The 12,354-nt window shown below is 34.9% G+C and overlaps 1 protein-coding gene across 1 annotated transcript in view; it reads left to right on the plus strand.

Annotated features, from left to right (window-relative positions):
- The first annotated feature begins 3,742 nt into the window (after nucleotides 1-3,742).
- Nucleotides 3,743-12,354, plus strand: part of LOC108376434 (uncharacterized) — a 14,274-nt gene continuing 5,662 nt past the window's right edge. The window contains exons 1-3 of the mRNA XM_017632646.1: nucleotides 3,743-3,776; nucleotides 4,840-4,976; nucleotides 10,116-10,917. Coding sequence (XP_017488135.1) covers nucleotides 3,743-3,776; nucleotides 4,840-4,976; nucleotides 10,116-10,917 — 973 coding nt within the window. The remainder of the gene's footprint in view (nucleotides 3,777-4,839; nucleotides 4,977-10,115; nucleotides 10,918-12,354) is intronic.

Genomic DNA, 12,354 nt, shown 5'->3' on the forward strand with positions numbered 1-12,354 from the left:
TCTGTAGACAGGAAAAATAGGTTTGGAAAAGTGTAAAAATAAAATCCACTGGCACAACAAATAACAACAATAACAAAGCAAACGATACGCTTGAAGTCTGGCAAAATTTTATAGCGGAAAGAAAAAGTCAAAGGGAAATTTCTGGTGCAGGCGAGATGGCGAAGGAGAGGGAAGGGAATGCGAAGTATTTCTGGCTTTTAGTGTTAAATTTCGATATTTGTTGTGGACAAATGCCAACGCAGAAATGGCAAAAAGAAATATACTCGAAAACAAAAAGCCAAAAATAATTAAAAAATAAGACTTTGTTAGTTCGCATTGCTTGCCTTTTAATGAATTGGAGCATTTCCACAAAGTGATTTGCACTTACCTACAAATATTCACGATACAATTGGCTATAATTAGCCAATTTTGAAAATGTATGTATGTATGTTGTACGTACATACATACATATGTATTCCGCATAGTTACGCGAAAGCTTTACTACCTTTTCTTGCAGGCATCAAAGAAGGCTACGTTTTAGTCTGATTTTTTTTTTTGGTTTTTTAATTTTCTGAACGAAAAATACTGGCAAAAATATGTCCCACTCCTTTTAACTTTATTCGCCATAGCTTGACCGGAAAGGCCCGGATTCCCAAATTCGTGTTTTCTTAAAGTGAAAGTTCTTTGCTCTCTTATACTAGGTTCACATATAAGTTAGGTTAGAACAAGAGATTAGCCATATAAAGCTCGTCCCTTGTTAATCTGTAATTATAAAATAATCTCAGATTTAACGGATAACTTTTCGGTGTCCATTCTAGTTTTATCGATTGTTTTTGCGAAAAAGAGGAGAAATGCCAAATGTAAAAGTAAACAAAAATGGACGCTAGCAAAGAAAAGAGGTTTGTAAAGGTATTTTTAATAAAATGTTAAGTTAAAATATATTTATATTGCTTATTATGGCAGAAAACCGTGATCACGGTGGCACAGAGAATAAACATAACTTTTCCTTGAGATGTGAGAATAACAAGCACAACAAATTTGACGGCAAATAATCTGAGATTTGCCTGTGTAAACGGGGTGATTAAAAAATGAGCTTTGATTGAGATAATATTGATATGTGAACATACTTTTAGGCCATACTATTCAAAACTAACTGCCGTACCTAAATTCGAGCGCTAAACGTTGTGTTTTCCAATGCCAACGAGTGCCACCGCGCGCTATACCCAAATCAACGCGTGTTTTGCCGATCTCCTTCTCCATTTCGTGTTCGGCTTTTGATGTTGTGACACAACACCGAAGAAGCTTTTTTATGGCAGAAGTACCCCCCGAAGGTTTGCTATTTTCTGCTGTAGCGCGACCGCTTTTTGGAAATTGAACCCTGCACGTCCCGAGTTGCAGTAGGCTCTAAGCACTCGGCTACGGCGGCAAAAGCAATAATCAAACAGCCTACTCATTACCTATTGCGGTATCCACGTGACTGTCTGAATATACCAGCCTTAGAGCCCTAAGCTTTGACAAATTTATAATTTTCAAGTTGATAACTAATATTTTTCTCCACTGAAATATGTGCCCGTGGCAGTTCTCTGGTACGTATGTGTATAATAATAAGTGAAAACATACCCAGTGGGAAATGATTAACAACTACGGTTGAACGAAAAGATGCATCGCAACGTAAGCGAGCGGATGATGTCTAGCTTTGAAGCCACAAACAAAACAAAAAGTTTGAAACTAACTCAAGTATGTTTTTTGCTCGCGTTATCTCAACAACTGCTGTAGCCGAATTGATGCGTGTTCGACTGCCGTGTTGTTGGTCACGGGTTCGAAACCTGTGTCACGGACTTCTTAATTTTTATTTATAGATTCTAGTTTCGTAAAGCGACATGAGACACATTACTTTCGTATGTCATCGCTGTGGATAAATTCTTGCATCTTTTCGTGCGTCGGTCTTAGGGGCTATCCATTAGTTTTTGCATTCCCAGACACTACTTTTTCCCACTGGGTAAGTTTCAATACATACATACATATGTATGTATAAATCTAATATGTACCCAATAAACATTTTTGTTAAATCTCAATTTGAGATGCATTTGATAGCGTTCTCAAACTAAAAAGCACATTTTTATTACTGAAGTTTCCTTTTACTTTCAAATGGAGAAATATTCAATTCTAAACTTTTTCTCAAGCATGAAATCGATGCATGTAAAAGACTTTTTATAGTAAAAGATTTTTTTGTTCGATTTATTGCATTTTCAATAGAGCATAAGCCTCTTTATCATACATACACACAAATAAGTTTTTTTAGCATACAAACATAATTTTATTTAAAGCGGGCAAATTGTTGCTCGCTTTCGATGCAGCAGACTGTTTATTTCTTTCGTTTTTAAGTTTTAATGCATTTCAAATCACTCGGACGAGGCGCGATTTTTCCACAGACAAAATGCGAATAACAACGAAATGCTAAAAAAAAATTTCCCAAATGTTTCTCAAACCGTCGTTAAGTTGATAAACAACATTTGAGAAAAATTTGAGAAAATGTTGAGTTTCGAATGATAAACAATGGTGAAAATCAAATTGAGAAATAAGATTTTCTCAAGCGTTTGGAAATTTGTGTGCCAGTGTTTGTTGGGTATGCATACGCTGTAGGGAATATCTCTAGCTCTGAACTGGTGCGCTTCTAGTGCATTTAGACCCACTACTCGTTCGCGATAAATCTCCTATTGGTTAGATTCCAGAAGGTCCCAAAATTTTGAAAGGCTAAAACAAGTTCTTAATTCGTCATTTTAGATATAGATGTCTAAAAATAAAATTGTTTTTTTTAAATTAACACATTTCGCTGCTTTTAAACTGGTGGCGATCTAGTTTCTATTGGCTGGTTCGTTTTTGGCGATACAGATCTAGTACGGAACTATAAATTTGATTCACCAGTTCGGGGTTTGCCTACAGGGTATGTTTGTACATACCTGTACTAATGGTTTTGCATGCCAGCCTTCTGGCCTTGAGTCAAGTATTCACACAATTGCGATAAAATTTGCTTTACGTTCTTGAACCCTACGTGAATACAAATACAATTCGAAATCGAATACATTTTCGCAACTTTGTATTTGCTTTGAATCGCTAGTCTTTCGACCTTGCTAAGTGTTTACCACTTCTACTGCTAAAGGTCGAAGGTTGCGTGCTAAGCAAGCATTTTTTATTCAATACCGTTATTTTCTTGATAAAGGGTTTGATGTGGCGTTATGTTTAGAGGTACGTTTTTTTTTCAAAAGTCTAATAAAAACAAATAAAAAAGTTTTCAAAATTACACGTTCGTCAGAAAATGCGAAATACTATGTGATAGCACATGCTAATCATATGGGCAAGGGAGAATTTACCTTAGGTTTTTGAAACAAATTATAACCAAAATTTGCTCCAGCTTTTGCTAAAAGGTAAATAAAAGCTCTGTGTACATACATTTTTAGGGCAAAATTTCAAAAATGCCAAATTTTTAGTGGTGTCACCTTTGAAGATCGTGTGGGATATAAGACAACCATTTTTTATTTGTTTTTAATATTGACCGCAGCTATTAAAATTTGTAGCTTAGAATAATTTTACTGCATTAAAATTGGTCACATCTGACTACGCTATTATCAGTAGGGCTCAGTTTTTGGTCATTAATAGACTAATGTCAACCCCCAGTGCTTTATTACAATATTCTGTTCAGTACTAAAAGTCCTTTTTGGCTTAATAAGCAAAATTGCCGCATTCGGAGAGAAGAGAATTCACGATGCCGCGTTGCATCAATAGTGGGATTCTTGAAGGTTTGCAAAACGCTTGCCAGGTGCACGGATTGCAAAGCTTTCACATAGGAAAACCGGTTTTTACCCTACAACAAAGGACTTCAACAAAGCACTCCAGTCGTTTCTTTTCTGTGTCAACTGACGCCATTGGAAACGCCAAGTGAAGCCAAGTCCTTCTCATTAAATTCTAGTCTAATAAAGTGCAAGTTTCAATAGGCTAATAGCTCAATTATGCATACTTTGCTCTGCTATGCTCATTTAACAGATTGCTTATGTGACAACTCTGATGTAACCCCAAGCTTTTCACAGTGTTATGACTTTTAGAAGCTTTTTTAAATTGTGTGGTAAAAATTTTTATTACGATTTTTTGTATCAGGAAATTAATGCTAGAAAATTGTCGTTGTAATTTTTGTACAAAGTTAGACCATAAATCCGGGCTTTCGTTAGACCGTTTCATTTTGTCGCGGGGTGTAAAACAGGTAAACATAGTACCAGGAAATCCTTTATTTGATTGAAAAACTGTTTCAAAAATACTTTACTGTAAAAAATGTTTTTTTTTTTTGTAAACTCAAGCTGCATTCGTGCGAAGATTTACTTTCAGTGACAAATATTCAATGCCTTCTAATAATATGAAACTTGAAAACGCGCATACTTTCTGAGAATTTGCCAAACAACTCGTCAATGAAAGGGCGAGTACAAGTGAATGTATGTAATGTACATACATATGTATATATTTAGGTACGTAATTTGTGCATTTCCCGTCTAATTGGCTTTATTTACCCATAAAAGCATTTGATGCCACTGGCTGTCGCTGTGCTTATTGCAACATTTCCCTTCATATCCTCCTAATTTAAGCTGCTTTTAACTCTGCAGGTGCAGGCACTGTGCCGAATGTCTAAAACGAATGGAAGTGTACTACATATTTTCTTGCCTTGGGCGCATAAGGCATATTTACTTCTACATGAAATTAGTTACTAGCAGTGAAACAAGAGTTTTAATGTTATTATTGAATTTCCTTATACATAATTTGGGAATATGATTAGATTAATAAAATGTATTTCTTTTACTTTTTTATCGATTACAGTGCTTACGGTTTTAACGTCATCCATAAAATATCACGATTACGTGACGGATAAAGGAAAAAATATCTCCATACCCTGCACAGCAGAGGGCAACGTTATGTGGGTAAAGGAAAGTGGAAACAACAGTACTATAATACAGGTGAGAGAGTGGACACTGACATAAATGTATGCACATTGTAAACATTTATACACAGCTATGTACATTCAAATATGCATGATAACGCTGCAGGAAATGTGTTTAACTAACTAACTTAACTAACTAACTAACTAACTAACTAACTAACTAACTAACTAACTAACTTTATGTTGATTAGGAAGGAGCTAAAAGTCACTTATTATCTGTATATTTTCTTTGACGAAAGCTAACTATATTTCTATGGCGATGGCCGCGAAATATTCAAGGGTGGTTTACCTCTGCATTTGATGCAACTAACTTGTAACTAACTTCTTTTGGACATAAAATATCAATAGGAAAAACAAAATATTTTTTTTATTTATTTAATTTTTTTTATTTTTTTATTTTTATTTACTTTATTTATTTTATTACATTTCATATTTGTTTACATATTCTGCTGTAGGTGGTCCCATATTCCAACTCCGTCAGACATAACTTGAAAATGATAATATGAAACTTCGATGTTCCTTTTATTTGTCCTCAATTCGAAAAGGTATTTGCGAAGTGCAAGATATTTAAATAGAAACGCGTTTAAAGAAAACGATCTCCTTCATTACTTCTGCATTACTTGTCAACTAGTTTCAAGTCAGCTTTTTGTAGCTAACTACGGTTATATATTTTATAGAAATCCCGCAAAAATTCTAACTACAAGTGGCTTATTTTTTATCAATTGATAATTTTTTTCTGCAGGGAAGCTTGCTTACATACATACATACTACGTTCACATTCAAAAATCTGTGTATTCGCGGTGTTTAAGAGTCTAAAAATTTAACTGAAATGGAATCAACTATTGAAATTCGAGCAGGCGTGAATTCTTGCGGTTGGAAATGTGGCGAATTTACATAGTGCATGGAAATCATTTCCAATTGAGAAAACACAAAATTTACCGTTACTTCACAAATACATACATACATATATTTATGTTGGTATGTACATTATACCACGTTAATAAAAAAATGCTGCAATGCGACCGCGGACCCCGACTGAAATCTTAGTATTTGGTTTATTAATGATCCTCCCCTCTCTACGATAATTGTAAGAGGTCGCGCATCGAGCATTTATTTTTCTTCTCTTTTGAGATCAAAATAATTTTCTAGGATCAATAAAAGCGGTGGGTCCAATTGTTCGGATGTATGTATGTATGTATGTTTTGACCAATCGCATGGTATTTTCGGTTTTTATAGATAAAATTGTAAGAGCAAATAGAGAAGAAACTCTAAATCGGAAATGAATTTCTATCTTGCCCATTTTTTAAAGAAAAACTTAATAGAAGATGGAGGCCCGCACTGCGATGGAAAGATCGAGTGGAGAAGGACTTAGCTTTCCAATTGGCATCAGTTGGCATAGAAGAGAAACGACTGGCGTGCTTAGCTGAACTCGGCCAAAATCGCTTAGGCGGTTACGGTGCCAAATAAGAAGAAGAGAATGGATACCAAATGCTTATATTTTAGTTTATAAAATTTTTAATTGATTTACCATATTTAGATACCTTGCACAAATACACCCCGTGTCAAAATTATAAATCCACCACATATTGACACGCCTTAACAATTTTATTTTTTTTTGTAAATATATAGTTTACTCTTTAATTCAAGTTTCAAACTTTGTGCAATTTCAAAAAAAAAAATCAACAAACATTCATAAAAATGTCAAGCTTTTTAGTCGGATTTCTTATAGCCGGCGTACACGGTGCGTCTGACTCGTGAGTCGGTTTGGATGTGTTTGTGAAAATAAATATGTGTTAGTTACTCCAACATGACTACCGGCATGACTCTGAATGATTCAAATGTGTATAGTCGAAGGCGAGTCAACACGTACACAAATGACTCGCGAGTCAGACGCACCGTGTATGCCGCCTATTAGAAAGATTTTGAGTACACAGAGACAGATATAGACAAATGTATACATAAATGCTCAGAATGAATAGAGAAGTTGATTAAGCCATGTCTGTCTGTCCGTCCGTCCGATAACTCGAGCAAAAATTGAGATATCCCAACGAAATTTGGTATGTAGGTTTCCCTTAATCCAAGGTAGGTTGGTATTGAAAATGGGCGAAATCGGACTGTAACCACGCCCACTTCCCATATTACGGTAATTTCCAAAAATACGAAAACTGCGATATTTTAGTAACAACCGACGATTATTCACTCAAACTTGATATTTACAATAAATTTCAGACGAAAAATAAGAATATTATAAACTTTTGGAAAGTGGGCGTAGCCACGCTCACTTATGGTTACATGTGTATATCTTGGTAACCGCTGCACCAATTTCGCCCACACTTGGCACTGTTGTTGGCCTAGGTACAGCATACCAAATGGCTGAAAATTTTTAGAATCGGACAATAACCACGCCCACATCCCATATAACGGTAATTTAGAGAAATACAAAATCTTCGATAAATCAGTAAATATTAAAGCTATCTTATTCAAAATTGATGCTTGCAGCAATTCTTTACCAAAAAATCCGTTTATGATAAAATTTTTGGAAATGGGCGTGGCACCGCCTACTTATGATCACATATATGTATCTCGGTAACCGTTACACCAATTTGTACCAAACTCGGTATGGTTATTGTGCTTGCCACGTAAAAGCAAAACGTTGAAAATTATTGAAATCTGACTAAAATTACGGCCGCTTTTCATATAACGGTAAATTTCAGAAATGCTTGAAACTTCAATATTTCGAAATTTAAAGACGCTAATTTACTCAAAATTGATACACCCCGGGGCTTACCATGTAGCGGTAGCTTTCGGAAAGTTGAAAAAACATTTATTTAATACTTGCGCCGGGTATTTAATGTTCGGCTCCGCCCGAACTTAGACTTTCTTACTTGTTTTATACTCTCTTAGTAAGCTTGGATTCCATAGTTTATCACGAAAATTTAAGTTTTTTTTTTATAGCCATATCACGTATCGTTATATAGCCAACAATACATTTTATAAGAAAAATTTATGAGAAAAGGCGAGGAACTTTAATATCGTGATAAGGTAATTTTTTCATTTAAAAATGCGCAAACTTCAAAAAACTTACGTCCACTTTCCAATTCGTTTTACCACTAAATATATTTTTAGCACAAACACGATTAAAGGCTTCTGGTCGAGCGAAAAAAATTTGTAGCGGTGACAAAAATATTTTCACAGATGAAAAAGTTTTCGACGATAAATTCCATTGAGAAAAAACTTGTGAACGATATCGCAGAACGTGGAGTTATTATTGTTGAATTAGTGCTTTAAAAACATTGCAGTAGTTCATTTCCATCAAGCATTAATTACAGTTTTTGCCTATTGGAGAAAAGAGATTACAACTCGAAGGGGTGTAGTTGCTCACATTCAGTGCAAATAAACGAAAGCCAAAAAGCAAAAAGTATTAAATAAACCTTTCCGATCACCCCATGTAAAAATTTTTGGAACTTAGCTGAGCTCTTAACTGCAGTTAAGCTTTTGGCGGAAATGAGCTACTAGAAAACTTATTGATGCGAGAAACTCATTTCTAAGGTTTATTTTTTAACTTTATTTACTGCTGCTATTGACATTTACAATGACTAGGAAAACACTTGGAGTCAGCATGGCGTATGAGTGATGTTTACCTGGTGATTTTTTAATTTCATATTTAATAATATTTAATGATGAGGTCCACTATTGAAATGAATTGGAATGTGGTCTTAGACGAGTTAAGCATATCTATGCTCATTGCTTAAGAAACAACAGACTTTTTGCAAATATTAATCTTTTGTAAGGCAAAAATTAGTTACTAACTATTAATAAACTTATATTAATTGTGTTCTAATAGAATGATATTGTGAAATCTACTTACAAAATTTCAGCAAAATCCTACAATATTTGATAAAAATATACCTATTTGTTTATAATGTTGCGAATAATAAACAATAGCGTTGAGCGACCTCTAAGTCTTGTTCAAATAAGCTGTAATTTTAGGAGGGACTTGTCTTTCCTATTATCTTCAAGAATCGGAATGTTCTCAATCGAAATTCAAAAAAGTTTTAGTTTTGCATCACCCTAATACACATACATACATATCCATGTATATACCCTGCAAAAACTTTTCACTTTTTGGGAAGTACTCATTTTTGTATCAATGCAGTAACGCAATACAAGTCGTCTTAAGACAATTTTCGCTTATCATGGAATGCAATGGCAAGAAATTTTACATTTATTCGATTACGTCCAATGACACGCACATGTTGAAATAATGCATTCTGTAAACGTATGTAAAAAGTATGGTTTGGAGGCGTCGATATGTGTGTCGTTCTCTCGATGCTGTAAAAAATTAAAAAACTTTGATTATTTATATACATTTTGTTGCCCTCAAACCTTGGTCTTAGTCATCGGTTTCAGACAACGTAACTTTTCGCAAAAAGCTCCTAAAAATACGCCTACTAAAACTCCAATCTGGCAACGGTTATTCGGATGAAGGCATTTTATATTTCATTATCACAGCACACAGAAATGAATATTTAGGTGGGTAAAGTTTCGTAATGATTTAGTAAATATCTGAAGAAAATAACAATTAAGTTTTAAAGATATTCCAGCAGTAAATTTCCACAGAAACACAATAAGTTATAAATTAATAAACGTTAAAGATTACTTGTATTGTGATAAAAAATAATCGATTAATCAATCAGCTGATAAATAATTTAGTCGAAAAACCCCACACCCCTAATTGTGCTTGAAAGTCATCACTTCGATAATCACTTCACTTTTCCACCCAAGTCACTCCGAAACACTCTTTACTTTTAGTGTGTTTTCACTTCGCTCGAAAATTATCAAACGGCAGCACTGTTGACCACCATCTCACATGCACACTCATACCAACATGAAAAAATCACTCATACGCCGTGTCGGCCATGAATACGAACGATAATTAAGGGTCAAAACATAGTGGAGCGGCGAGCAAAGCGAAGAGCTAGCATCGATCAAAGCTTCAATTACAAACGTGTGCTCTTTGCTCGCCGCTCCACTATGTTTTTGGCCTAAGTGATTCGCTTAAATGCGATAACTGCAAATTTTTAAAGTACATCATTGGTCGTGGTGGTAAATAATTCAGTTGCTTGGCTAAATCTATCTTTTATTTTCATTGCAGACTGGAAAATTTTTAATACTTACAAATATTTCGGCTGACGAGCGTGGTGTGTATGTGTGCTTTGCTGCGATTCGCCATTCTTCCAGCTTTAACTTTGACCCTAATGCAGACGCTGCTATAAGAACAATAAATGACGATAAGAAATCAATATCAACATTTTTGCCATTATTTGGCTCGTCATTGTCGACGTCACCAACGGCATCATCAGCATCATCGAAGTCATCAGATGATACGAAAATAGCAACAATTGTGAATGCAAGTGCAACAAATGCTTCAACTACCTCATCGCTTCCAATGCCAGTGCCCACAATAGCCGTAACAAAAAGCACAGCCAATATATCGACAGTGAAGCAAGTTGCATTTGCTAACAAAGCCACCACCACCACCTTAGACAATGGCGACCACCAAACAATAGGAGCAGTGTCACATGCTCAATTTAGCGAAAGTACTACACCGAACACAAGTCAAGGTGGTGTAACAGATGCAATTCTGGCTTTACAGCAAAATCACAAGCAGCTGGGTGATGAAGAAGATGAGGAGGCAGAGGAATATCAAGCAGTCGAAAAGGTCAATTTGACTGTGCGCACCCCACCAGGGCCTGTTACACAACTCTACTTCAAAGCGTCAACAATTCTGGGCTTTCTTATTTGGCGCTTTAATAAAGCCAATTCCGGTGGTTACCCGGTGCGCAGCTTTACTGCCGAATTTCGCAATGTTTCGTACAATGAAACACCCTACAACCATACGTTCGAGCACGAATGGAGTCGAATGGACCCTATTAATATTGCGCCGAATGTTGTAAGTTTAGATTTGTGAAAAACGCTACATATTTTATTATGAATTTAATAGATAAATACATACATACTTATGTATATATGAATATAAGTATGTATAGACCAACTAGTTATTATCTCAGTGACAACTTAGAAAGCATTAAACACCCCTTGTCTTGGATTACATCGAGCCCTATTTTTGATTTTTTCGTAAGCGACAAAAGGCAAATTTTACAGTGTAGGGTTTTCTTACTTCTCCCTTAAACTATGTAATACACACTTTATTTCCAATTAAATGGACAACTATGCTGTGGAGTTGAAACTTTAATTTATCCAACCCGAAGAGCCCTAAAACCCCTAATGTAAACTAATAACATTTGGTACCGAAAATAAAAAAAACATACATTTGCACATATTAGGGTGATGGACCTTACGAATCTATGGCCTTAAAAGGTCCTATTTATTGAGAAGAAAATTCTCCCATTTGGAAAAATTTGAAAATGTCTCGGTGGACATTTAAGATTTTCCATGTAAACAACACTTACAAAATATCTGAAAAAAAAAATCTGGGCATATTCTAGTGCGGCATTAAATGACCCTGAAGCTGGTTGTCTAGACTCAAAGATGTATACGGGCTATGAACGTCGAAAAAAAGCCGGTTTAGGGCTTTATGATTGGAAATATTTATGCTAAATGAAAAAAACTTTAACTAAAATGATATAAAATGTGTAGAAAATGTTGATTATAAACTAGATTTGTCAGAGTAGATAGAGTTTTAATGCATTTATTAATTTTTTATTACATTTTTAAACATTCATATTCTTTTTTGAATTATTAATAGTATTCAATTTATTGCAATTAAGATACGTGCTGGCGATGTAATTGCACTACTTGCAAAAGAAATTACGTTTTTTCTTCATGTTTCGTTAAAGTTTGATTACAATTTTGAATCAACACTACTTTGGAGTACTCAGTATCGATACTTTAAAAAATCGATTTCTCAGTACTTTCGGTTTGGATACTGCCCAACACTAATATGTAATTATAACAGACTGCCACTTACTCAATATGTTAGTGTTTAGCCGAACTCCTCCTCCGATGTGTGACGTGCGCCTTGATGTTTGACACACAAAGGGGAAGGACCTACAGTTTTACGCCTTACGACTCCGAACCGCGGAAAAAGTGCACTCGAATGTTTGCCATTATATGTAAATAAAATATACCAAATAAATGATTTCAACAACATATCGGCGTATTGACAATTATCTATTAGGAATTTAAGTACATACATATGTATGTAAGTCCCTTCTCCCTTTCACTCGAGCGTAGTCATAACTATAAACTATAAACTAATTATTTCCATGACAAATAATAATTAGCCATCTAATAATCTATATGGTTTGCATGCAACAGATAGCCCCGGTTGTTCTGTTCTTAAATATATATATATATATATATATATATAT

The sequence above is a fragment of the Rhagoletis zephyria genome, unplaced genomic scaffold, assembly GCF_001687245.7.
Source record: "Rhagoletis zephyria isolate East Lansing unplaced genomic scaffold, Rhagoletis_zephyria_1.1 Rzeph_scaffold_10432, whole genome shotgun sequence".
NCBI lineage: Eukaryota > Metazoa > Arthropoda > Insecta > Diptera > Tephritidae > Rhagoletis > Rhagoletis zephyria.